Source organism: Nyctibius grandis, chromosome 29 (genome assembly GCF_013368605.1).
Source record: "Nyctibius grandis isolate bNycGra1 chromosome 29, bNycGra1.pri, whole genome shotgun sequence".
In the NCBI taxonomy this organism is placed as follows: domain Eukaryota; kingdom Metazoa; phylum Chordata; class Aves; order Nyctibiiformes; family Nyctibiidae; genus Nyctibius; species Nyctibius grandis.
The window spans coordinates 3,890,005-3,917,270 of NC_090686.1; the positions used below are offsets into that span (position 1 = coordinate 3,890,005).

Below are 27,266 nucleotides of genomic sequence, written 5' to 3' on the forward strand. Positions count from 1 at the left end.
TTTCTTTTGATTGAACTGATACCAATAAAGCAAATGTTTGCTCAGATATGATATCAGCATATTGCCACTAAATAGGGTTTGCAATTGGTGGAAAATTCTGGCAGCATTTGGTTTGGCTCTTTAAGATAGGTTGAGCACCTGAGTAGCTGTTGTTGAGGAATGGAAACTTGTTTGTAGTTCAGTATTTTCTCGATAGCAGCCTTACGTTTTAGCAACAGGAGGAAGACAAGACAAAGGTTTAACAGCTTTCCTTCCTTGTTCCACGCTTTCAGAAGAGTCTGGATGGAGGAGTCCCCTCAGCTCACTGCCAGGGCTGTGCCTTCTCTGCAGGCCCAGTATTCTGGGAGGTCCCTCAAGCCCCAGCTGCCCCAGTATTTCCTTCTGAATATGTACTGTTGTGCAGTACACAGGGAGAGTATGTTATGCTAGATTCTTCTGTGGCCTTTGAGGTAAATCTCAGTAACTCTGGTGACTTTCATCTCCAGCTGAACAGAACTGAAGTCTAAGAGTGTATATACATACATAGTAGGAAAAGGGGAGGATGTGCAGTGGGAAAATCATTGTTCAAAATCTGAGTGGCCCAAACAGGCTAAGCAATGAAGTCTAAACCAGGGAATTTATTTTATTTTAAATTTTTTTTCCTGATAGATGTAGTAAAACACGCGGTGCTATTGCAAAGAAAATACTTTGAAGAGAGTCAGCCAGCACCCAGCTGTACAAAAATCAAGGCAGCAAAGGAATCCAAGGCACAGGAGGAGTCTTCAGCCCTTCCTGTTGAAGGTACACCAATATGAAAACTGAACTGGCTTATGGGTGAAAAGGAGGGGGGTGCAATGGCACCTGGAGTAGTGAGCCAGCAGGAACAGGAGTGAGGAATCTACTGAGGGAACAAGGTGTTGCAGGAAGACTGCAGGTATTATAGCTAGAATAAGTTTTTAATAGCCTTGGAATAGAAGAGGGACAGAAAAGAGATTTAGCTGGCTCACAGAAAGTTTTTAAGGGACTCCAGAAAAAAGCATCGGGGTTTGCTGCTGCTTCGTGTTTGTAAGTGATTGCATTAACATCTAGAGCCATGACTAGAACCTCAGTTCCCGGATTCTTGCTGGTTCTCTGCTGTTGGCAAGTGTCTGGAATCCAGTAGCAGAGTGTCACATTTCCTTTGGATTGCTGGTTCATGGAGAAGTGTGAAGGTTTATTCCTGACATTGGGGGGATCCCAAATGTGCTCAGTTTGTAACCTGGCCTTGCCTTGTGCCAGCTGAGAACTCGCTGCAATACTGCTGCAAATACCAACAAAATCTGGCCTTGTGTCGAGTTCTCCTCTAGAGGCAGTGTGTGTAGTCTTCTTAAACCCTGCTGCTAGCTTTCCTTGTCCCTTTTGGAGCCCTGTCCAGGTCTGTTCACTGGAACGCGGGGGTTTCTCTGCGCCTGGGCACTGTTGAACTGAGCAGCTGTGCAGGGCGCTCTGCTGGGAGCTCAGCAAGCACCGTGCCTAGCTGGAGAGCCGTGGGGCTTGAGAGCTCACAGCAGCAGCTGAGATCAATAGCAAATGAATGAAAACTTCATTAATGGAAAGTAAAATAAATATATAATGCTGAGAATTCTGAAAAGGTTAGGTCCATGGCTTTCCAGCTGGGCCACCAAGGCTAATGAAAACTTTGCCTCGTTTTTTTGTACTTTGATTTTCAGTCTCCACAATGGAGATAATATTTGACCTGTTACAGAAAGCGTTGAAGTTGAGAAAGCAAACAGATACTGTAGCAATGAGTGTTACAGAACTCTCTAGGAGGACCAGTAATTCTTTTGCTACACCAGGGTCACTGCTTGGGTACTTTGAGACCTGCATTGTGCAGTAGGAAAAAGCCAGCTTTTGAAATGCTCTTTCCTTGAGCTACACATGAAGGATAGCGTGCTGCCTGGGGCAGAGGGTCATGGCAAAGCGTGTTTAATCATCATCTGAGGTCTTGGATACACGTATGTACCAAAGGGCTGAACTCAAGCAGCACAGAGCTTTTATTTTGAAAATTTCTGCTTTTAGGCAGTTGGCCTTGCAATTTAATAGTTGTTCTCATAGAATGTTTTTATGAAGAAAAAATATCCAAAAAGTATTGGAAAGCAATTATTATGAAACTTTATTTTGACTTCAGTAATCTTGTGAAAATGCAAACAAAATGTTTGCTTGTTCGTTTTGTTTGTTTTTTCCTTCGTTTCAGACTTTTATGCAGAAAACAAAACTAACAGCTAGGACCTCACTCTGTGTTATGCCTGTGATTTTGTTAGATCTACAAGCACGAATGGACTTGACAAGTATTTAGATAGAGTTATCCAAAAGGAAACCGTGTTACTGCAGTAAGGTGCTGGGGATTCAGCAGATAATGGGATTTCCTCCTATATTAGCATCTGCTGCAAGGCTGCTTACACTGTGTTGGGGAGCACTGTGTCACCAGCTTCAGCTGGTTATCTTTTTTAAATTTTTTTTGTTTTTTCTAATGATTAATGACATGTGCCATTGAAGTAGGAGTAGATTAATCCCTGGTGTAATAAGGCTGGCAGAAGGCACCTATATTTTGGTGGTAGTGCCATCTAGTGATGGGCCCACAGAGGATCTATGGACCAAATGTTGAAGTCTGCAAAGGTAGAAAGTGTGTTCAAGGAGATAAAGGACAGGACATAGCTTCCAGTTCAGATGAATGGAAAAACGCCAGTGTTTATCCTGCATGCTAACCCATCCTGTGTTAAGGAAGAAAGGAATGTCTGGAAGGTCTCTTTATGTTTCTTTTCACTGACTTTGAAAAACTGTGTGCTCTGTTGGGTGTACCAGTACTTGTGCTCCGTAAAACAGGTAAGTAGTTACAGTTTCTCAGTATCCTGCTTATAGCCAGGTAAAAACCTAAGACTGCATTGCTTCATCTTCAGATAATGCTGAATTTTGTCCTTTACTGTGTGGAACATATTCAGCTATTCAAGTGCAAATTCTCCCTGCCATTCATACAATGTTGATTTGCTCTAATCTCACTGTGATTAAGACCTACACCTCACTGTGATTAAGGCTGAGCAGTTGTGAGGCTAAGTGTTGAGTAATTAACACTGAAATCTGTGACTGTAGAGTGTTTTTCTGTAATTAAATGACATCTGAAGACAGTTAGGTGTAGCATACCCTACTTTGTGGCATATATGAAACATTGACTAAAATCTGGACATTTCTACACATTGTGTAAGAGATCTGGACGCTGTTAACATTACTTTTTTTTTGGTGACTGTTCACTAGGATAGCAATTGGAAGAGTTTATTAAAATCAATAAGCAAAAGTAATGTATGACTTCTTATGTATGCAGTCTTTCATGCATTGAGATGTTACTGACATCAGGACCTACTTAAGTACAGATAGGACATTCAGTGCTAGCAAAATATTATTTGGATATTCTCACCTCATTTTAATTACTTGTTCATTCCTAGTTTTATTTTAAACTGCAGCATGATAATCACCATGGAACTTAGTTTTCTAGAAAATAAAGTATGACTTCATAATGTTTTAGTGCCTCTGCATGATTTCTCAAAGCCCCTGGAAAATATGTTTTATTTTTATTTATTTTATTTTATTTTATACATTTTAGGCTTGTTCAAACTCATCCTTGACAGACAGACAAAAATTGATTGTGGTTTTGAGTTACAAATACAGCTTGCATAAGACTTCTCGCCACGTTTTCCTAGAGCTTTACGGATGCATTTTGTTACTCTTATGGGGTTATCAAAACATAGAAATACTTAATAACGAATGTAAAACCTATTTTAATTCAGCAGAAGAAACTGATCTGAATGGAGCAGCAACATCTAATTACGGTTTGCCACGTCCATCGAGGACAGACCACTTAGGCACAGTGAGGTAAGAATGTTGCACTTGCATTGGGAAATATTCATGTGTTGAAAATGCAGCTGAAGAGATGTAATTGTTTTACAGTATCTGTGGTTTTTTAAAATGTGTTATAATTATACCGTGGTTTCAGAAGCGGTTAACTCCTGCTTTTTGCACCCATGACTAGTGGTTATAGGAAAGGAGCAAAAGCATCAAGATCCCTTTGTGATAGTAAATTTGGGGTGAAGTAGCTATTAATGTAAAATAACAAACTTTCCTTAGCTTACTTGTTTGTGTGTTTTCTCTTCTGTTCACCTGTACCTTTTGACTTCAGATTTGTGGGATAAGATAGTGTCAGAGAGACCAGACGCAGGAGGAGCTAGGAGTTACTCTGCTGCTAGTTGCTCAACGGAAAGTGAGGCAGTGGCAAGAGTGAGGAGTGGTGGTGTTCAGGGTACCTCATTCTTTTTGGAAGGTTGGAGGTCAGCAGTTGCTGGCAGAGCAGGCTTTGCTGGCTTGTGAGCTCAACGAATCAACTCTATAACTATGAATTTGTATTGGGTCAAATTACCATGAGGTAATTTTCTAAAGCAATTAAGGTAATCCTGAGTTTCTGCTGCTGTAGTAGCATAATTCCCTATTTGTTCTGTTCTGCTTTTAGGAACAGTTAGGCACTCTTTTGGTGTAATACGTCATTTGTTTTAATAGTTTTCAGTGGTGAATTTCTAACAATTGGCAGGTAACCCTCTAAAATTGTAGAAAATTGTAGTAAATACCGTGTGATTGCATAATAAAATAAAATGGGCTCCTCTGAAGCTTCATAACTGCTAGGATCAGTTGGGCTAGTGTGTTTATTATATCTTATGTATCTGTTTGTGATAATAGAAATGATAAAAACAACCTTTGGAATGGGATTTTATTTGTTAATTGCTTATGGGAGGAGATACTGCAAATGTGAGTTAGTGCTGTTGAAACTAAGTACGTTTTTTTCTCCAAAAATAGCACTGGTGAAATCTTGCTCTGTAACTCAGAATGTGAATTGTTGCTCCTCTGTGTCCCGTGAGCACAACATCCTTTCTGCTCAAAGATGAGTGTCCGTGTTGTGTAAGATTTCATGTGGAACTCCAGGGCATTACCTTACTTTGGACTTGCTCTGCATTTCATAAGCATCTTTGTTGCTGAAGTATAAGGATATTTGAAGGATATTTTTTCAGTTTAATCTGACAGTGTATTTCCTTATGCTGTTGCTGTTCCCTTGCATGCATTTGTACTGTCATGCCAGGAACAAAATTCTGGTGAAACATGAACAAATAAGATCAGTATTTTGCAAAATTAGGAGCATGTGTTTAGTCTTCATGCGTGTACTTTTAGTACAGATTAATTGGAATAGAAATCCTTTTTAGGTAGAAATATTGTAATAGTTTTCTAAAAACCCCCAAAATCATTATTGGGAACATATTTAGAGGTGTAACAGTCTAATGACACAAGAGCTGTGTAAGAATGTTTATCAGAATATTAGTTCTGGAAAAATTTACTTCTTCAAAGTGAAGCTCAAACAGGATAAAATCAATTAATATTTTATCTCTACGTGCATCACTGTTGCTCTTTCATATACCTGAACATTCTCATTCCACCTGTATTGTGGCTGTGGTGGTGTTTCTTTCTAGCTTCATGTTCAAAGAACTATTATTATCGTAATGGTCATTCCTTGTGGAGGACTTGTGCTGACAAGCAGCCTACATGTTCACTCTGAAAGCAAATCTGAGATTCAGGAAGTTATATTTTACCCGTTTTATTCTTGGCAAAGTTTTGCTGCTCCTTTGTGCACCTGAAAAATAGTATTTTTTTCTAAAGAATCAGCTTCCTTCTTCCCTCATTTTATGTTAAAAGTCTACAGCCAGGAAGTAGGATAGTCACAAGAATTGTATGCTGCATTTCTTCTCTCAAATTGGTTCCAGAAAAATTATTAATACTGCTCTAACTGCCCGCATATGGTCTGATTATCCTCTGTGCCTTTTCAGTCTGCACTGGGGAGGTTTCCAACAAATCCAACAATAAATTCCGTGTTACCTCCATGAACTCCACAGTACATGTCCTTCATTTATTCCCAACACCTGGAGGTTCCTGTATATAGCGATGGTCTCTAGGGCCTCTGACTCTGTGCAGGGATTTATTTATTTTCTTTTTTATTGAGGCAAATGAAACAGCCTTATTGGTTTTAGTTTTAGCAGGTCTGGTCTTTTTCTTAGCGTGATGGTTTACTTATAAAGCCACATGTAAACTTTTATTTAGATTATTTGTTCCCAAAGCAATTATTTTGACAGTCTGTCATTCACTACTTACTTAATGTTACATATATTAACAATTTTGAGTGTGTTTTTATAGGAATACAAAGATCTCAGCTGTATTTTTAATGTTGATCACTTTTAGTGCTACAAAACCACACAAAAAAACCCTTCTCTCTCCCCACTCCCAGCTATTATTGCAGTCCTTTTTGAAACATCTCTGGGGATAGGTAGAGTTATTTGGGAAATGCTTGTCTTAACCTGGGTAATGAATTATTATTTTTAGTGCTAGAAACATACATTGCTTCAAGCTTCACAGCCACAGTCTTGATTTGTTGCTCACTGCATGGATGCTTGTCTGAATTAAAATAATCGTGGAGCAGCTGAAGAACTTAGACCTCTGAGATTAAAATTCCTGGGAGGAGGAGGAAGAAAGGATGTTTGAAAGATTTAATGCCAATGATAAGGGGAAGATGTTGCACATATTAATAAATCTGAGAGAAAATGCTGTAGATTGAATATGATAATCTGGAGACAGTATTCAGCACCAGAAATCCTGTGGTCTCACCAGTCATTGTGAGAAGCTATGGGAGCAGTAGTCAGGGAGAGCTGTACTTTGTGTCCCAAGCATATGATACTAGTTGTGCTCAGAGATGACTAGAGGACATGCAGTTCTTGTAGCCTATGTTATTAGCAATAAAATGTTTGTTAGGTTAAAGTCTTGAAAAAAAAGTGTCATAATATATGTGTAATAGACTGCATGCATCTGTCTAGATATGTTGGACTATGGTTATTTCATTATTAAATATTGTCGCCCTCAAAACATCATCAAATGCCTTTGTTTTCAAACTCCTGTTGTTATAAATCATGCCTATAAAGCCAAGCAAAACAACGACCAGTTTTTATGACTACTGATGTAAAAATTTGTTGGACAGACATTGCATATAAGATTCTACCAACATTTCTGTCACCGCTTTGTGAGGAATCTTTAGGGCTGAATGCATTCTTCACTGATAAAACAATTTTGCTGTGGTATGTCTTGTACTACTGCCCTCCAGGTACAATATATAACAGGGATCTGAAGACAGGGACGACAAAATTGTTTGTTTAGGAGATTTAAAATGCAGTGAGATTCATCTCTGTTAAACAGGCTTTTCTGTTGTTTCTGATTAATACTCATTTTTCAGCAGCAACAATATGTCAAATTTGTAAGGAATGTGTGTACTTTAGGGAATAAAATGTGTGATATCTTGTGAAGAATCATTTACAGCAGTGGCTGGTATTACAAAGCTTGGGAAGCCTGTTAATGCTGACACAAAGTGACAGCATTCCTAGCTGCGTTTTCCCCCCGAGAAGGCAGTTGCTCCTATAATAGAGCAAAACTGTATTAATTTTAGCTTTCTGGTCTGTCTGTAGTTGTGTTACAGCATATACCAAATGTGAACAGTAATAGAACAGATATATTTCTCTTCAAAAAGCAAAGCAGATGTACAGAAAAATCTGTAAGTAAGGTATTGTAGTATATATATTACAAGATGTTTTACTTCATCCATCTCTCCAGGTACTTGGTCTCTCACTCAGAAGAGAAGGACCGTGTGTTCTGTTGATTTCCTTTTTGATCTCCTTTACATTTCTATTCTGGCAGTTGAGCTCCTTTAGACTTGAAATTTTGTTTTGAAAAAGAAATTGTTTTGGTGGAATCATTAGCATGGCAGGGATTTATTTTTTTTATTTTCCACATTTCTTAAATAACTCCAACTCTTTTTGATGTTTTCAGAACTGTGGTAGTTGCAAAAAAAAGATTTCTGGATAAGGCTGGACTTCGGAAGCAGAAAACAGTTGCTGCTGCTCCAGTTAATTCAACTTCAAAAGAAACTGAGAAAACATATGATAATGTGGGAGTTGTGACATATGGAGCAGGCAAAACAGCCATCACAAATGGTAAGTTCTGGATGGAACTATGGACTACGTTTTAAAAGTAGATATGAAATTCTGTTTATCTTCTTTTTTTCTTTTTTTTTTTTAAGAATGCAAGGTGAAAACAAAAAAAAAGAGTTATGGGACCTGTACTTTAGTCCTGGCTCTGCCATGAGCTTTCTGTGTTTCTTCAGCAGCTAATAAAACTTCCGTTTCCAGTTTCCTTAGCTAGTAGTGTGAAGCAGGGATGGTGGTGGTCCTTTTCTGCCCCTTGGAGTGTTCCAGGGGTAAAGTGATGCATATTTGCAAGGACCTTGGGTACGCAATGATGAAGTTTGTAAAACAGTTAAAGAGTAATGTTGGAGCCAAACCAACTATTCCAACTGCCAAATTATCAATCTGCTGTTGTTTCCTATCATCTGCATCGCTTTTTCCACTAGAGGCCAGGTTTTGATCTGTGGTTTACAGTCCATTTTTATTTCCACTGCTTGCTCATTATGTTAAATGAAAAACCACAGCCCCACACTGTGATATGGTGCTCTCTCATCTGCAGCTTACAATTGATGAAGGCTGTATGAAAGATGGGAGGAGATGATAACCACTGCAACGATGGATGCTGGAGCACCCATTAACTGACCCGTGTTAAATAGCATGTTTGTCTGGCCAAAAGCTAGCACGGCATCACAGGGTTGCAGCACACACTGCTCCCAGTACACGTTAGGGGAAGTACATTTGCTCATCAATCACCATCGCCGGGCACGAATGATAGCATTCAGTTGTAGTATCGTTCTATCAAAATAAGTGAATGCACCGATAGTGTGAACCACATCTTTCCTTGACAGCTGTTTTCTGTTGCTGTGCACTGTGGCAGAGTTGGGTGCTCCTGCTCTTATGGACAGGCCTTTTGAAGAGCAGTGAAGAAAACACTAATGCAAAACAGGGCACAGGGGTGTGTTTGCAGAGTTCAACCCTGAACCACGTCTGCTCTGTTCACCTTCTGGCTCTGGTTTGGTCTTTCTTTCCTGTGGCCCTGGACACCCGTGACTTATATGATCAGTTCTACACAATTATCTTGCAAACTTCCACACGCTATGTCTTTCAAAATCAAGGCAGTTGGAATTTCTCATTTACAAGCTTTTGATGAACAGTTATGCACTCTGTAGGGAGTTCTCCATGCAGGTTATCATTTTGCTTATATTCAGTGGACTGTTTTTCCCCAGTGTAATTTTGGTACTGCTAATATTCCTTGTCACGTTACTGTTGCTATTAAAAGATAAAACTTCAGTAATATACATTGCATGCCTCTCTTTCTTTCCATTTGAGTGTTAAATTTGTCCTTAAAGCATTCTGCCATTCCTTTTATAATAGGAATAATAAACCAGGACCAGCAGCAGAAATATTTCTGCAGTTCTTTTTTTAAGTTGCTGTGTTCACTTGCTACGTTTTTTGTCAAAGTTAAACTACTTGTGCTGAAATTCTGTGCTTGCTTGGTTAACTGATTGGAGAAAACATTTGAAACTAGGATTTAAACACTTGAGGCTGGGACTGGCTGTGCTTTTACTGGTTGGGTAAAGACTGGATCTGGGCGAAAGGACTTTTGGGAATATTTATTCAGCATCTAAGAAAATGACAAATACTAATGAGTTTATCTTGCCGGTATCCTTGTGAGGTAAAGGAATGACAATATTCCTGTTTTGTAGATGTAAAGTTATAAAATACAGGTTTCTGGAAACAATAGAATACATAGAGAGTACCATATATGTGTCATAATGTATATATGCAAGGGAAAAATAGTAAGATGGCAAAGATAAATTTTATTTTGGTAATTCCATGAACTTCTCATGCTTGCTGTTGCAAATTTAGCTTTCTCGTAAAGTAGGGATTTTATATATAGTATAGCAGACTGTGCAATGGTATTTTAAGCGTATTGAAATACTAGCCCAAGATGGTGTTAAAGTGTATAATCGACACCTTTTTCTAAGGAGGATACTGAATTATGCCACCTGCTGCAGTAAACTTTAAATTATTTCTTTGATTAATTGCAACAAAATGTTTCCTCCTTCCTACTCAGTCCAACCCTGCCTTCTATATACAGGTAGAAGAGGTTCTGGTCCTAAAAGAAGCATTGATTCTACCATGGCAAAGGACTATGGCATTGCTTCGCTGCAGTTAGATCTCATGCCTCTCCTCGCAGGTATTACACTGTTGGGGCAGGGAGGGAGCGACATGCGTCCTCCTCTGAACCACCTGTGCTGGTGGGGCTGCCAGGTGGAAGCTGTCTTGAAAGATCCAGAACATGCAATTCCCTAGGGATAAAAGCTGTCTGGTTAAGAAAGGTTTGGGATTTGGTTTTGTTCTGGGGGAGGCTGACATGTGTTCAGAGGTGTGCGTGCTCTGAAGGGCAGGATGTCAAAAATAACTCTGCATTGTAGTTCACCATCAGCATATACCTCTACGTTCTTGAATCCTGTTTGATTTAGAATGTGTGGGATGTTGGTCAGAGTGGGTTATTTCTGTGGTTTTCTGACTGTAACGACATTACCATTCATCATTAATACATGTTGTCCCGGTTTTGTGTGTAGTGAGTTAAGTCTCCCCTTTGTCCTGTGCACGCAGACAGAAATAGCGATATGTCACGCAGCATGGAACTGAGCTGCTGAGTGTATGGATGTGGCAAAGCTGCTTGCAGAGAAGCCAGTTTGTTTAAAGGTGCTTCTTTACCTTTAACAAACAGTTTCATTACAATGAAAAGTTGTTAAACTGCTTTAATTTTTGTGTTTATGCAAACTGTGTATTTGCAGCTTCAAAAAGAAATAAACTCTGTGCTTTCAGCAGTTAGCCCAAGTGGGGGTTCTGACACTGCTTTGGGGACTATTTTCTTCCTACTGTAAAAAATAAATAATATTTGAAGCAGTTAAAACAATACTTTTGTTTTTTTTTAATACAAATTCAGTGGAGGTTTGTAATTAATTGCATAGAATATGGGTGCCTTGATGGGATTGCTTCTATAACAGTACTTAATCTTGTGTGTTTAAACAGGAGAAAAATCCGTGATCAGTCGTCTGGCAGAAACCAGTCCTAACATTTTAGATGTTTATGTGACTTTCACTGTGGAAACACCTCTTCTGTCTGAAAGACAGAGACATGAACTGAATCCTCTGATAATAAGGATTAATTCAGCTACCCGCCTCCCAAACACACCTGTACCAATAGAAGTGCTGCAGGTAACACATACTGCTACTTCTTTCTGAAAGAATATCCTTGTTAACCTCAAGTAGCTTTGCTTAAAATATGGGCATGGTTTGAAATTATAACTTTCCTTATTAGTAGCAAAATTGGAGAATATGACTAACATACTCCCTGAAAAACATGTGGCCAGGTTAGTGCCTGCGTATCACAGGCACTGGCAGCAAACCAGCAACCCTTGTGTTTTCCAGGGGCAATAATTTGTATATAGTCATCCCAGTTTGATTTCTGAGCAGTGGATCTTGAGTAAAGCAGAGAAGATCTAGTTCAGTCGCAGTGCTGTATTGTTTGAAACAATTTGCTAACAAGTCAGTGTGTGTTGACTTGCTTGTTAGGACAGCCTCTATTCCTGTGTTAAAATATTATTTAAGTTTAAAAAATAGTGAATGTTTCACATCTTAAAAAATGCTGTGCACAAAAAAGGTTCGATATTGGTGGCAATATAGTTTAAAGGTTTTGGTCTTATATTTGTGAGCTTTGAGAAGTGAGTTAGAAAATATGTTCTCTTGTCAAATGGTTGCATTTTTAGGCCTAAAGAAATGCTATTTTAAAAAGACTCTTTTCTGAATATTATATATCATTGATTTGAAAGTGAAATTAAGATCAAAGACCTTTGATCTCAGGAGCTATTTTGTCGATCCCTGTCTGAGGTGGAACTGTAAGGGAATAGTATAGAAAGTTCTGCTCCAAGTTGCATCAACCTAGTCCTTAATATTAGCAGGATGTTTTGTTATTGGTTTTTTGAAAACAGTTTAATAATATTATGTCAGGAACTTTATAATGGCTCATATAGTTCTGTGGTGGAGTTTTACACTGCAGGGCTTATGACAGACTGGGAAATTGGCTTAGCATTTGTGAAGAGAAACAGGGGAAGAATGTCAATAACTGCACAACATAATAAATAATGGAGACAAAACCACTCTGTAGTTTGTAATGCAATTTGCAGAGTGGTCACATGGGTTTTGTCTTTTGTTTCCCTTGCCAAGTAGGGTACTGTATGAAATAATGAACTGTTTCCAGTTTGCTGTTGTCAGGATAGATCTTGACAGGTATCCTCCACTCCGTGCAGGCTGCTGTATGGCTGATGGATTCTTACATGAAGGAACCGCAACAAGTGTTGTGGAATGAACCCCCGTATTTGCTTCCCCAGATTTGTAAACAAATGGCTAATAATGGAGATCATACAGTCCATTCCCTACAGTATCTCTGGACACTTGTTGGATTTCCTAACTTCTAGTGATAGACATTTATTTTAGGCCTCGAATCCTACAGATGAATGCATAGGGAGAAACTAAAAAGTTCTAGGAGCCATTGCAGTCCCCAGCACGCTCCTCTAATGATCTAGAAACAATGAGAGTTTTTCTGACGTATTTGGAAAGTCAACAAAGTTGAGGTGAGGCAAACAAAGGGGACAGTGTATTCCCAAAACCCAGGATCCAGGCATGTAGAATGGCCTCTTTGCTGCCTTGGAAGACCATAGTTTGTGCTGTGAAGTACACCCCCCATACCTTCTTTACTAGAAAAGCCGATTGTTCTGTGAGCTTAAAAATAAAAAGGGAAAAGGTTAACGCTGCTAATATCTGTTTCTCCTCATCTTTTTGTTCTTCAGAAATTATGTGTTCCCACCTACTGCAAATACAAATTTCATAACTTCCCACCTCATCGAACTCATGGACAAACCCATGGAACTCATGTCTACTTTAAGGATGTTAATGTGCTTCTAACAGGGACGATGGAACCTGGGGAATTAGAGATGTGTCTTAGAGGTCCACCTTTGGAGATTGAAGTTCATGACCGGGATAGAAACATGGAAAACGACACAAAAAAGCCTTGTTTGTTTGGGGAAGATGAAGCAGATGAAAAAGTGGGTAACGTGAACTTCCCTGCTCGCAAATCCATAATCTATAATTCTTTTACGAAGAACGAAGTGTGGCATCCGCATGGGGTAGCTAAAGTCAGTCTAACTGATTTATTGTTGTGTAAAAAGTACTTGACTATCAGTGCTCCCATTCGTAGCTGCTCAGCTCCAAATACTGCTGCTTTCAGTGAGAAGAATGAAAATGAGAAGATAACAGAATCAGTGAGTAGTTCTTCCCTGCTACCTACGGGACATTATCTAGAATCAGACTCCCTTTTGAAAGTAAGAGTGGAAATAGCTGTGCCATTGGGAACGCAGGCAGAAATTGCTGAAGCTCAAGTCACAAATTACCCATATGGTTATATAATCTACATTTTTGACCGCAATAATTCATCTTTATTACATGATTTGGTGGAAGAGATTAAAGAAATCAATGGTAAAGCCCTCCAGCTGGACTGCTCTCCTGCACACTTAATCGGAATGGCTCCTGCTGCATTAAAACTGAAAACCACACTTGAGAAACTTTCTGAGTTGGATATTGTTACTGGTTTTCACTTACTGAATAGAGCAACTCATCTTTTTGTCTTGGAGGGATTAAAAGACAAAGCAATCAAGAGACTATGGGATAGACACTTTGAAAGGTAAGAGAGTTTGAGATCCTTCGTCAGTTAATTTCCTTAGATTCAGAGAAATTAGTCTGATTTATACCTCCCTAATCCCTTTCTATACAAAGATATAAGGGCAAGTACATAGCTGGTGCTTTCTATGCAGTTTTAGTGGATGAGAATCCCAGTGGCTTGTTCACTTGAGGCATAATCTTCACATCTTTATCATGTTACACCATAGATCATCCATGTAAAGTCAAAAATAAGGATGGCAATATGTGGGTTTTTTTTGTTAAACTGCTGCTTGGTTTGTGGAAACAACACTATAATCTGCCAATTCTAAATAATAACAAAAAATACTTAATGGGATCTAAACCAAAACTAGTCACCGTGAGGCAGCTGGACTTCAAGCTGTTTCTTCTTTTGAGTTTAGGGGAAAACGCGACAAATCCAAAGTGAATGTCTCCCTCAAATTTCATGCTTCAAAAATAATTGATATTTTTTCCAGCACTGCAGCATGTTGTTAAAGCTTTCCTGTGGTGATTTGTTGCTTGGTTTTGGTTTTGTTTTGGTTTGGTTTGGTTTTTTTTGATGCAAGTCACTTCATGGCAGTTACTGAAATTATTCATTGCATGAAAAGTTGTCTCTGGTCAGTACTCACCTGTAAGCTAAATTGAAGCTTTGTTTTACTCCTGCAGTATGAATTTTGGTATTTGTAGTAGAAATATTTCTATAATCCTTTTGTAGCTATAATAAGGCTGGTAAGGGGCACAACACTGATAAAACTGAGGTGAGCTTCCTTTCAGATGTTTGCCATGTGGCTTAACTGAGTTGAGTATGTTTTCTTTTTATGTCGTGAGAGTTTTGATATTTTCTTTGTAATTTTGTCCAAAATAAATTTTTAGAATAGTTCGTGTGAATTGAAGGCTGTAAAAAGGTTCCATCTAAAGGACAAAAGCAGAGCGGTTTCATTAGAGAAAGTAAATGTACTGCACAACTGAGGAAACCGGAGATACGGGCTGATTATTTTAACCTTACCATTGGGGTACTTCGTTGCAGGACTTACAGACATGAAGGTGGACAACTGGAAGTTCTGTATAACTCACAGCTGTCTTTCCAGCGACGCCTGTACACAGACCTGGAAGTTATCTTTTATCATTTCCGTCTCCGCCAGCCCCTCTTCACTATCATGAAACAGCCTCTGCTTTACGTCAGAGGTAGGGTTCCTTGGGCATGCTTCCAAGCCTTGTCCAGGTACGACTCGTCCGGATTCATAGGCAAGAAATTAACAAATGAAATGTTAGCAAAGTAGAGTGAATATTTGATACAAAAAATAATACTCTTGGGTAACTTTTCTGTGATGAAAGCAGTCTGTGGGCCTGATGGGTAACTCAGATTTTAGATCAGGCATGGTAGGACAGAAGAACATGGTTTTCTAACCACTAATGTAGCAGTAACCGGGTATCAGTGAACCCACTTCAGTTTGGGCAGGAGTTTATAATTTGTAAAGAGGAGGAGAGGTGTATCAGTAGGATAGTGTATCAGAAAACACCTGAATATAATACGAATTGAAGAAAGAGAAAATTCCAGTGTCAGAAGCATCAGCTGTGAAGGATTTACTTCTCTGCTCTGTTCTCATAGAGATGGAGTAAAGGAGGAGGCCAAATAGGACTTGATAGATCCTGAAAGTCGATTGAACTAAGTGGGGAATTCTAAAACCAGTTTTCCTAAGGTAACTGGAGAAAGGAGGAGTTTTGTGTGAGTTGGGAGAATATGTTTCCTGTTCCTGGCATTTTTTTGGGGGTTTTGTTGCAGGATTTATTGCTGGATCTCTGCCAGGTTGCTCACTTGCAGGTATTCACAGCTGTCTGCCTTACAGCATCTCTGACATTACATCTCATGAGATGGATTAAAGGAAAAGGAAGAGGGTGAGGTCTTATATGCATCCATCTCTATCTATCTATTTTACTATCTGTGAAAAAACGCCTATGTGTGGGTTTTTGTTTGTTTATTGTAAATTAAGATACATCTCATGAGAGGTGGAAAATGCTACCATCCATCTTTGATATGAGCAACTTGGGTTTAGAAAGCAGAGATGAACTGTGATTGCTTTTTTTCTTGCTAGAAATAGACTGGCTTCTTTAGATTAACTTCTGAATTGAAAGCCTGCAAATCTTATTTGAAATGAGTTTAGTCCTGAGACAAGGAGGGAATGTCTCCTAGACTTCAATCTGATTTCATAAAAAAATATCTTGTTAGTGTGCAATAATACACACGCAGTCTCGTAGCAGCCTTCCCCCATGGTTGCTTTTTGGTAAAACATATTCAATAATGTATATTACACATAGATTACCTGTCTACTACAAGTTTTATTTTGCATATGTCAAGGCAGTTGCTGAAAGACGAATGCAGTACAGCTTTGATGTAGAGGGCTGGTTTAATATACCTGTCTGCTTCCCCTTGTTGGCTGACCCATTCAGGTTCAAGAACTGCTTAGTTGCTGGTGACTAATTAAACTCAACTTCATTAAGCTAATGAAGAGCCAGGCCTTTACACTTAAAGTTCTGAAGTATATTCATTCTAATGATCTGCATGTATCTTGGGTGCCTCTTTGCATATCTGTAATTTGTTTCATGTTTGTCCTGTGAGATGGTGAGAAAAACAATACAATACGGCGATGGCTGCTGGCCATCACGGTGATGTCTCTGATGGGCCTCTTCTCCCGGGCAACTAGCGATAGGACAAGAGGGCACAGCCTCAAGCTTCGCCAGGGGAGGTTCAGGTTGGACATTAGGAAGCATTTCTTCTCAGCAAGGGTCATTAGCCATTGGAAGGGGCTGCCCAGGGAGGTGGTGGAGTCACCATCTCTGGAGGTGTTTAAGAAAAGACTGGACATGGCACTTAGTGCCATGGTCTAGTTGCCATGGTGGTGTCAGGGCAATGGTTGGACTCAATGATCCCAGAGGTCTCTTCCAACCTGATTGATTCTGTGATTCTGTGTGATTCTGTCCTTAAAAGTCCTTTTTTTCTTTTATTTTTTTCTTTGACGATGGTTGGTAAATACCTTTCTTCCTTAAGCTATGTGCTGGCAATATTTGAGGTAGGAAATAACATAATACTGCATATTTTAGATACTTGGTAGTTAATTTTCTTGTGAAATTTTATTGTAGTATCTCCTGTTTAAAGAAAGAAAATTAAATCAGCAGGTTGGCTGTGGTGCACAATTTGCTAGATAGCTGCAGCTCAGGTTCCTGCGGTGAAAATGAAGGTTTCAGGATGGCTGGGATAATTTTAAATGCAGGTGGTTATTTTTCCGCTACAGAGCAGTGAACCTGCAGGAACAATTACTGTACTTCATAGTACTCATTGCTATAAAATCAGAGGGAACCACAGTGAAAGACTCTTTAGTGGCTGAGACAACATCCCTCTAGACAGCAGCTCTTTTCAGCACCCCACCGCCAGAGCTGAGCGAATCTGCCAGGCTGAGTGGAAGAGGCACCAGCTAGGTCCTCTTTGCCATAGCCTCCTTCTGCTGTGTCTGTAATTATGCAGAGAAATACGAATAAATTCTTCACTGGAGTGTACAGGCTGTGAACTGTGTTCAAGCGCAGTCTCTCACTTGTAGAACTCCTGGTTTTTGGTTTGCCGTAGTCAGTCGGTGGTTTAATGTGTGCGTAACAGACATTGCTGTTCTTGATACATTTCCTTCTGCTAGAACTAGCCAGGAAATTAATTTTAACTGTAGAAAAACTAATGCACGTGATCCATACGCACAATGGCCAATTTAATTTTTGACGTACCGATGTAAACTCAATTTGTGACATTAATGCTGATGCAACTTTGAAATTAATGTTATTTATTGTTTGGAAGTAATGGTAAGAAAGCAATGTTGTTGCAGTAATTTTACAATTAAATTCTTCTACAGTACTTTGTAAAGTCACTCTCTCCAAATAAAGAATCGTTATGTGGTAGATGAATTAACAAACCTCTCTTTTTGGCAAGGAGTCACAATACTATGTTTGGCTATCAGGTAAATCACCTTATTTTGTGGCCTCTGCTGTGGCCTGTGCCAGAGGGGCTGGGAACAGAATTTAAGTGCATGTGTGTGGTATTCAATAGCTGTCAAATATTTAGAGCCACTTTTGTGTTAACACTGGGCTTTTCAGGCCAGATTTAGTGAATGAAAAGAAATCAGGTGTGAGGTAAGTGTTGTCATGAATAGTATATAGGATGAAGGTTGATCAGGACGAGATGTAAAATAGAGGTAAGGCAGGATGGATTTCAGTGGGTGTTCAACATACATATGGGTCACACACTAGAACAAGTGTGCATGGAGGGGCTCTGCTTTATTGCCTTTCCAGCCAGAGGCTAGAGAAATTCAGCAACTAATCATTAACTTGTAGCTAAATCTAGTGCCAGCAACGTTCCTAGAATATTCCTAGTAGGTTTATTAAACTGGTAAACTTTATTGCTCCTAAATACCAGTGTACATGAACTGACCTGAACTACTTAATAAATAGATGTTTCAAGACGGTTGTATAGTTTTTCCACAGTAATATTTCCTGTAATGGTAAAGTTTTTGTAAACTAATAAAATGTTGATGTCTTTGTAGGCTCAGTTACCTCTGTCGCAGTAAGAGGTTGAGGGATGTAATCCGTGGGGATCTGCTGCCCTCAGCAGAGATGATCACAGTCCTGAGTCACGAGTATGGAGTTCCCTTAACCGATGAGGATCTCTTCACTCAGAAACCGCCTTCGCTCTCGTGTGCCTTTGATGGTTATACAGTGCCAAGAAAAGTTAGCAAAATAAACCAGGCATATTCTTCATTAGATAACTACAATGAAACGTATGTGCAGCAGAAGAAAGAAAGAGACAAAATGTCTTTTAAGAGAAACTATATTGAGGTGAGTAGTTGGCAATATGCGAGAGGCAAGCCTAATAGTTGCAAAACTTCATACATCCTTAATCAACACCTCCTCCTTCTCCTGAAACAATGACTCATTAGCCTGAAAAACTTTTGGTAAGGTGTTTGTAGGTATTGTACAAACATCAAAAAAAAGCGCAGGGTAATTTTATTTTGCAAAAGTTGAATTGCAAACGTAATGGCTTCTCAAAGGGGAAAACAATTCTAGTGCTTACGAGTAACGGGAGACACTGTGTGAGTGGTAAGGAGAGTGATTATTTAAAGGGCTTGTAATTTCTTTTCGGGTTTTGTTCCTATTTTTCTTTGTCTGTTTCTTCTCCATAGCTCCCCCGTTGTGCTTTAGCATGTCACCCAGGCTTCAGATGCTTGTGGGGGGCAGAGCCAACGAAGCTCATGGGAAAATTGTGCTTTCTTCTCTTGCCGTGTGAAAGACCTGCTTGCCTTTTGGCAACCAGAATGGCATTTATTCTTGATTAAATAAAGTCAGCAGTTGCAGACAGAGCTGAGCTGAGCTTTAAGGAAATGGTGAAGATTTTTAGAACCTCTTCTGGCTTGTTACCAGTGTCCATCTACCCCTTCTGTTGCCTCAGGGAAAACACGTTGAAACTAAACCCTTTCCTGTTAATATAGACATCACAGAAGGGGTATCCTGCATGTTTCCTGGGAGTCTGAATTGTTTTTGGAGTATATTGCTAAGCTGAAGACTCTAACCATCTCGTGGTTTGTGAAGAATAGTTCCCAGTGGTTTTTTCCTGTATATATTTTAATACAAAGAGGTTTTGCCTGGTATGTGGAAGTCTGTGTTCCTGTTTAAGGGTACTGTCTTGGAGACACTGAAAGAAATTTAACTGCAAAATATTTCCTTTTTCAGTCTTAGTCTGTTGATAAAGGAGTATTGCATGAGGCTAGAAAAGGCGACGATCTTGAGTGATCGTTCCTGGTACTTGCCTTTATAACGTCATAGGAGGATGAGAGCAGCAGAGCTCTTGGGCCTACTCATTGTGTAGAGATTAAGTGTAGAGTTATTTTGTTATTTGTATAAAGGTAGCAGTCTTCCCAGTGTGTGTGTTTCAACCAGTTTTCGTTTTATACATGCTTTTGAATCAAGAGGATAATAGAGGAGCTGGGAAGTCCTCTATAGAAAAGAAAATAGGAAATTGTAAAAAAAGAAGAAAAAAAAAAGGGAAGTGGATGTCACAGGGGAAGTGACATCCAAAATGCAATTTTACTCTCTTACTGTAATTACCTGTTATGGAAGAGTCTGAATTCAGAGCCATAATTACCATAAACACAGTAGGATGACGTCCTTAAGTCAATGAAAAGGTATGAGAGTTTAATTATACTGTGTCAGGAAAGAAATTTGAAGACTCCTAATGAATGGTGTCTCCCATGTATTTGCTGGGCTGTTAATGGAATCATAGAAATGAAAGAATTAATCTTATTTCATTTGAAGACAATCAACATCAGCTCTCCAGAACAACTCCTTAGATCTGTAACTAGAAGTCATTCTCTGGTGAGTGCTGGCCTCCAGCCTACTGCCATTAGTCTTGCAGAATGTCATATGCAAGGGTGAAATGGTGCTATTTTTTTAATAGAGTCTCCTGTGGAGTATTTTATTAACAAAGAGCTGTTGTGTAATAAATCTATATAGAGATTTTTTTAGTGTTTTTTTTTTGTTAATTTTTTTTTTTAATATTTACAGAATAATTTGCTTGTTTATAATATTTTTGTAACACCGAATTCCCAATTAGACAGAGCTCAGATTTAATCTCTCTTTGCAGGCTAACATTGGTGCTATACGCCAGCTCAAAGGAAAGATGAAAAAGCCGAAGTTTGAAGCTTTCAGGATTTCTCCTGTTGATGGCAAATCTATCTTTAACTACAGCTCTCAGAGCCTGAATTCTGCAGAGCTTGCAAAGAAGCATCTTCGTCAGGAAATGGCAAAGGTAAAATGAGACACATCACTGGGAGATCTTTGCTTGCTGTATGTAGTGCTGAAAAGAGAGATGAATTAAATAGGTTTACACTAGTAACTCCCATGTTAGTGCATAGGAAGGGAAGGTGGTGCCCAAAACCATCTCGATCTGAGAGGTACTGAGAGTACTCTGGTGTAAAAGGCTGCTCTTAATGCCGTTCGTTGTAGTCAAGTTGTCTTGTCTCCATGACTGGGGCTGTCATTTTGCCAGTGGACTTTGACAATGACTTGTCATTAAATCCATCATTGGATCATAATAGAATGAAATTTAAAAACATTTAAAAAGATTTAATTATATATGTTTTGTATAATTTTGATTTATGATTACTTGCAGTCTTAAGGAAAGCAAGCATACTGGTTCTGTACCTTATGGGCTCCTCTCCTGGCAAAGGGGAATTCACATTAACAACAACAACAAAATCATCTTTTTGTAGGAACCAAAGAAGAGATTCACTTATTGTCAAGAGTATCTGTCAGCCACGTTTGACCCGGTGGATGTGGTTGCTGCCTGTAAGGAATCCTCTGCAAAATCCAAGAGTATGTGGCTGTCACCAGATGGATTTGTATTCCCTGGGTTTAAGAGCAGCATTGAAAGCAACCTGCACCCTCGGATGCCTGATGAGGCACGTCTGGAGGAGTTACGTGAGGTAACAGAAAACTTAAATGAACAGTCTGAAGTGAACGCAAGCATTTTGGGAGGCTTGAAAGAGGCAAACTGCTTTAGCCTGTGGAAGTCTCTTGTGGGGGTCCAGCCTAGGCAGCTCCTTTGAGGGTGACACCTGTATTTGCAATTTGGGTACACCAGCATCTAGCTCACCCTGTTGATGTTTTGTTTGGAGACATGAATTCTACCCTGAACACATATAGAAAACCTATTTGCCAATATTAATTGGATATTAATAGGTATTAATGGACTATAGAGTGCTTTGTTTTACATTTACAAGTGGGGTCTAGTGTCATAAAAATCATAATATTGCATTCCATGATGAATGGGTGCCAGGCTGTTCCTCATGACTTACCGATCTAATCGTAGCCTTCCTTCATGTTTCCAAATTCCCTCACTGCTTGTTTTTCCTCCATCTTTTATTTATGGTTTGTAGTTACAGTTTTATGGGGTGTTTGTCCTCCACCACTGTGTTCTCTATCAGTTTATTCCTGCCCTGTGTCCCCTCTCCCTTCTCCTGTTCTTTACTATTTAGCTTCTGGTTTTCTGCCATTTTTCTGATCATCGACTTGACTAGTTTACAATTCCCTGTTCTGAGCAGTCTTCAGCGTTGTGTGCACTCAACACATGTGGGTTGCCGTTAGGAAGAAAATTTGGATGTTATTAGAATGGCAAGATGAGGAAATAAAGGGAATAGAACAGGGGTTTTTTTGTGGAGGATCAGTAAATTATACAAATTAATTGAACACAGTCACAGCACAGGGTGGAACAAGCCGAATGCTTGGAGGCTCAGCATCATGTCTTGTAAGAATGTGTATATGTTCATTTCATTTTGAGGCTTTATTTATCTCACTTTTTTTTCACACAAATTAAAGTAGTTTCTCAAAAAGGTTAGAGTATAGCTGAAGTGAAATGGTTAGTGAAAACAAAGTGCTTTTTTCTGATCCGTGATGCTGAATGATGTACTTTCTCATGAAGGAGCAAAGATGCCCTGATCAGGAGTAACAGAACCAGCCAGTTCAGTGTAATTGCTGGTGCCTTTTGCCAACAAGACAAAAAAGAGGAGGGGAATGGGCAGTGCAGGATCTCAAACTGACACGCTGGAAAAGGGGCAGCGGGCTCAGGGTGCAGTAGCTGGGGACTGACACCAGCTACTGAACTGAAATAAATGGGGATACTGATACTGGTGTGGGAGCAGCCGCTGGCTGGTGTGTTGTATTGCCCATCGGCACCTCCTGATGGGGTGAGAGAGGGGAAGGGACTGACATCTTACCACGAACGACACTAAGTGTAACCTGGCAGTACCAATAGCTGTGTAGCATAAGTGCCAGCCATGGAGCTGAGAGAAAGGGGGAAGGAGGCTCCTTCTGCTCGAGCAGGGACCTCACGGGCATGACCAGCATTATACTGGGTAATGGAGATTCATTCTGAACTTACCATTCATGTTACCTGAAAGGTGGAACAAAAGCAGAAGACTATTACTATCCCATTCAGAAGCAGTCTGGTTCTGATACATTGCTGCTTTAACCATTTCTGGTTTTATTCTCAAAGACAGAATTTGACCATCTTCTTTAACACCATCCCCTGGGAGGCAAAACAGTCCTTGGAGTTCTGCTGGCTTCCTAAACTATCTCCATACAGTTTCTGCACTAACTCAGCTATCCTCTAACTGCACGGTTTTGGGTAAAACAGTGCAAGTACAGGGCCAACAGCAGACAGCGGGAGTTAATTTATAGCTTAGGAAGGAGAGTTCTGTCTGAAAAAATCGAACTGGTATTTCAGCAGTGGGTGGTCAGAGGACCACAAAAAGTTGAGCTCCATTTTGCAATTGTGATGATGAATATTCCTGCCACGATTCCAGTGCACATGCTGCTTCTCTCACCTGCTTCCTCAGGACACCTGGGCTTTTAGCCCCAAGAGTTTAATACCAGGTATTGTATTTTCAGAAGCACTAGGACAGCTCCTGCTTTCTAAAAGCACTATGCTTTAAGATTATCCTTGAGGTGATAGATAGCTGTCACTGTCCTAGCAATTCTGTCCCGCCAGCCCCCTTCTTACTGCTGGGGTAGGACAAATGACTAGTTAGGTTTTGGTCTGGGTCCGTCCTCTCACGGTCTCATTGTGTGGAGGAGGATATTGACACGGGGTCACGTGGGTGAGAGGGAAGGTCCGTGTTCGCCTGCGAGTTTAGCAGCTGTGTGTGAAATACAGGAAGGTGTGTCAGACCCCTTCTGTCACTGCAGAGAAATGTGACATAAATATGAAGTTTAATCCCCTGCCAGGTATTTCTCAAGAGTACTGTAAGTGCCTGTATGTTAGGTAACAGCTCAGTACTAGGGTGTCAACAGCTTGCTCATGACATGGACTTTTGTGTACACATTCATGTGTATCAAACATGACAAATTGAAAGACTAACAGAGAGAAATAGTCTTGTGTAGTGAAGTTTGGGCTTTGGTGAGATCCTATTATGTTAGTTGTTAGATTGCTACCCAATAACTAACTTATTTCTTGTGACTCCTCCCTGGTGATTTTGGCCTGGCTTCTTAAAGGGCTTCAATTTTCGTTCAGAAATGGCAGGAGAACATTCTGCATGCTAACCTGGAGCCAGTGCTGACACGAGACAGATGGAGCTGGGACAAACGGCACATTGATTTTGATCTTTACAAGAAGCCACCTAAGCTCTTCATGCCAACAGCCCCACAGACTGGTAACGGATCTGTTAAAATTAATCGCAAAGCTTTTCACTTGAAGCTCTGACATATGGTCCTGAACCTTGTTCAGTTCTGCCGTCAAGGGAGTTTGAATGCGAAGAGGTTTAGCAAGGAGATCCATGTACAGCAAAACTGCTTGTCCTCTAGCAAATGAGGTGTCTTAGGATGTAAGACCTTGGCCATGCTCCAATTTTACCCCTCCATTTACCCACCTTCTTGGCCGTAGTTCCTTTATCTACAGTAAAATATGACAGGGAGGTGTAGATCCTTCTTGGCTTATTCTTCTGTAGAGCTCGCTCTGTCGGCTGCCTCATCTTCCTTTACACAGACTGAGGACAATCAGCTTCTGCCGTTACCGAGGTCAGACAAAAAGCTGCCCCACAGACCATGAGCAACACCGGGTAACTGGTCCAGAGGGGCCGACATGAGCCGGTTAAATCTGTGCGCTGTCACAGCAGCCTGGAGCGTGCCTCGGTGAGGTGGCCGGTGTCTAACCTCATGGTCTCCCACAAACTGGAGAAGACAAAGCTGTAATTCATTATGAAACGGCATTTTGAAAAGTTTGCCATGGGTTTCTTTCTGCTCAGCACCAACTGAGATTCACTGGCATGTTTACAAGCAGAAAATGACAGATCTATTGTGGTTGCTAGAATCTTCCCTCTTTTACGACGTTTCTGCTGCACGTTACCCGGTAACTTGCAGAACACTTGCTTAGTGCAGTTCTCCTCAAGTGCTTCTTCCAGAGAAATGCTTTTGGAAGCCGTCAGGATCAGCCCCACATCCATGTGTTTTATGGAGCCTGCAGGACAGCGGGCTGTCTTTGCTGTGGGCACTAGCCTTTATTCTAACACCTGTATAATTTCTTCTGGCAGAATCCTTGTGACACAGGTTGGTTGCAGTTGAGGCTTTTAGACTACTTTTTTTAGTTCATACAGCTAAAACTTATCATCTTTTACATCGAACTGGTTTCTGTTGCCTGGTTTTTCTTTTACAATCTGTTGTTGGCCTTGTGAAGGTGCTACTCGGATTCTGCAAACTACCTTTGATGATGACAAGCTGAAAGCTGACCGGTGCTCCGCAGCAGCTGAGTTATTCACACGTGGGCCAAGAGCCAGGTTTCAGCCACAGAATCTCCAAGGACTTGTGAAAGATGGACCTCTGGAATCCTCACTTGGGAAGGCAGGACCGATTCTGAAGGTAAAGGGTAACTGTCTGTGGGGACTGACCCTTTGTGCAGCAGCAGCTGTCCTGCACTTTGTGGAAGGCAGACAATGTGTGACACTCGTAATTTAGCACAATACTTTTGGAAGTAAAAATATTTGTTAAAATTGATATTGATAGCACTGGTTCACTCAACCTCACAGAGCTCTTAGAAAAACATATCAGCCAGGGCACAAAATGATTAATTTTTATTTTTTTTTTTAGTTCTTTGCTTTGATGCTCAGAGATAATGGGGAGAATTTCTGTTCAATTAACTAACTTGCCTGTCAACGTGCAGCGGATGATAAAAGAACAATTTTTGGCCAGCTGGTTTAGCAGCTCTAAAAGAAATTGTAATGTCCCCTAATGAAATGTAGAGGTTGAGGCGCTTCTATAGACTAGATGCCAAATGTCTCCCCATGTGTTCTCCTGATTACCATAGCGCTGTATAGACTTCCTGAGCGTTGCACTTCAGCCCCTTGGTGCAAAAATCCCCCCCAGACACCCCAGCTTGCAAGAGTAAAGGATTTGTGCTCATTAATGTGAAAAGCTGTCTGGGTGGCCTGCACCTAACTGTTCTTTTGTTGCCTGAATCGTGGTCAGTGCTTGCATCTAAATGCCTGGCCCAAACCCTGAGCACGCTTTTAAAGCTGATTTTGATCAAAGGGCCCAAAGCTCACTGGGGGCTACAAATGCTCTAGCAAAACAAACACAGGACCTACAGAGTGTTGGTAACAAAAGCAGAGTTAAGCCTTTGAGGCCAGCTCACTCCCACCCCCTTTTTTTTCCCAGTATTCGGGGTGCCAGCCCTGTGTTCAGTGGCCGCCCAGCAGCGAGCTGCCTGCCCTCCTCAGCTTAGTGTCGGGCTTTGGACTGAGGATCTCTTTGTGCTCCCTGGGCTTGGCCTTCTGGTTTGATTTGGCTGTTCACACAGTGAGACTTGTCCATCTCAGACTCTTTGCCTGTTTCCTATAATTCCAACACGCAACCTTTTTTGCTAGAGTGCATGTAAATACTTGTATTAGTTTATTAGATAACGTACAGCTTGCACTTCATGACAGTCTACTCAGGGCAATCAGACTTGACTCTGTCATATCCCAAGTTTCTTGTACACATTTTTTCCAGGCCTTCCAACTCTAGCCCATAGGAAGACATGTCTGTGTTGGCTCACAAAATCGGGCGCTCCTGCAAAGACACCCCTTTAACAAGGAGAGGTTACGTGCATTCCAAGGGTCTGCTTTGGGAGAAAGGATTTAAAAAAAAATAATTTTTCTTCTTGGTTTTTAGTGATTTCCAAACTAGCCTCCTTTTCCAGTACAGTGTTTTTCCTCTCACAGAAAAAGGAAAGTAAACGTCCTGCTGGAGGATGTGCCTGGCTGAAGGAACATAGAATTTAAACGTGACAGCTATTTTTGAAGCTAAACGTGCAGTTACATTATCACAACATCATTCTGCTTATTGTTATGTGAGATTGTTTTCAGAAGGGTGAACACTTCTCAGCTCCACCAGCTAGTTTAGTGCCATTGCCTTCTATTGGCTGTGTGTTCTTACACTGGTGTGTTCTCTACCGATTTGTCCTCCTTGGCTCACCTCCTTCACAATTTTTTTTTAATCTTCTTCGCTGTAGCAGCTCAGAGCCGGTTGCCAAGTGCTGCAGATTTCCCACCATGCTCCATAAGCAGTATAATTCCCCTCCCTGGCTTCCTGACTGGGATTCCTGGCTCGCTGATGGAAGGTCATTGTGATCCTTACTGGTCTGGGTGTTGCTGGAGCAGGGACACTGACTAACCCCCAGGTGCTCCCACCGCCCGTCCCAAGGGCTCATTGCTCAGCCTGGTGCCCTGGGGTCGGGCTGTGCACCTCCTGCTCCCCCGAGAACTGACACAAGTGGGAAACAGCGTGTTCCTAGGCACAGGCTTTGTAGCCCTAGCAGGACTTTACCTTTTGTTATAAAAGCAAATATGGACTTTAAAAAAAATTCTTTAATCATTCAGGCCCCCTGTACCTGCTTTAACTGCTGGACTGGCTC

At 40.5% G+C, this 27,266-nt stretch overlaps 1 protein-coding gene across 1 annotated transcript in view; it reads left to right on the forward strand.

Moving 5' to 3' along the window:
- Nucleotides 1-27,266, forward strand: part of CFAP92 (cilia and flagella associated protein 92 (putative)) — a 31,974-nt gene that overhangs the window by 3,904 nt on the left and 804 nt on the right. Inside the window, exons 5-16 of the mRNA XM_068419805.1 lie at nucleotides 649-780; nucleotides 1,689-1,827; nucleotides 7,915-8,078; nucleotides 10,150-10,248; nucleotides 11,094-11,278; nucleotides 12,910-13,799; nucleotides 14,823-15,017; nucleotides 18,376-18,667; nucleotides 20,469-20,633; nucleotides 21,097-21,309; nucleotides 23,895-24,033; nucleotides 25,053-25,234. Of these exons, the coding sequence (XP_068275906.1) occupies nucleotides 649-780; nucleotides 1,689-1,827; nucleotides 7,915-8,078; nucleotides 10,150-10,248; nucleotides 11,094-11,278; nucleotides 12,910-13,799; nucleotides 14,823-15,017; nucleotides 18,376-18,667; nucleotides 20,469-20,633; nucleotides 21,097-21,309; nucleotides 23,895-24,033; nucleotides 25,053-25,234 (2,795 nt within the window). The remainder of the gene's footprint in view (nucleotides 1-648; nucleotides 781-1,688; nucleotides 1,828-7,914; nucleotides 8,079-10,149; nucleotides 10,249-11,093; nucleotides 11,279-12,909; nucleotides 13,800-14,822; nucleotides 15,018-18,375; nucleotides 18,668-20,468; nucleotides 20,634-21,096; nucleotides 21,310-23,894; nucleotides 24,034-25,052; nucleotides 25,235-27,266) is intronic.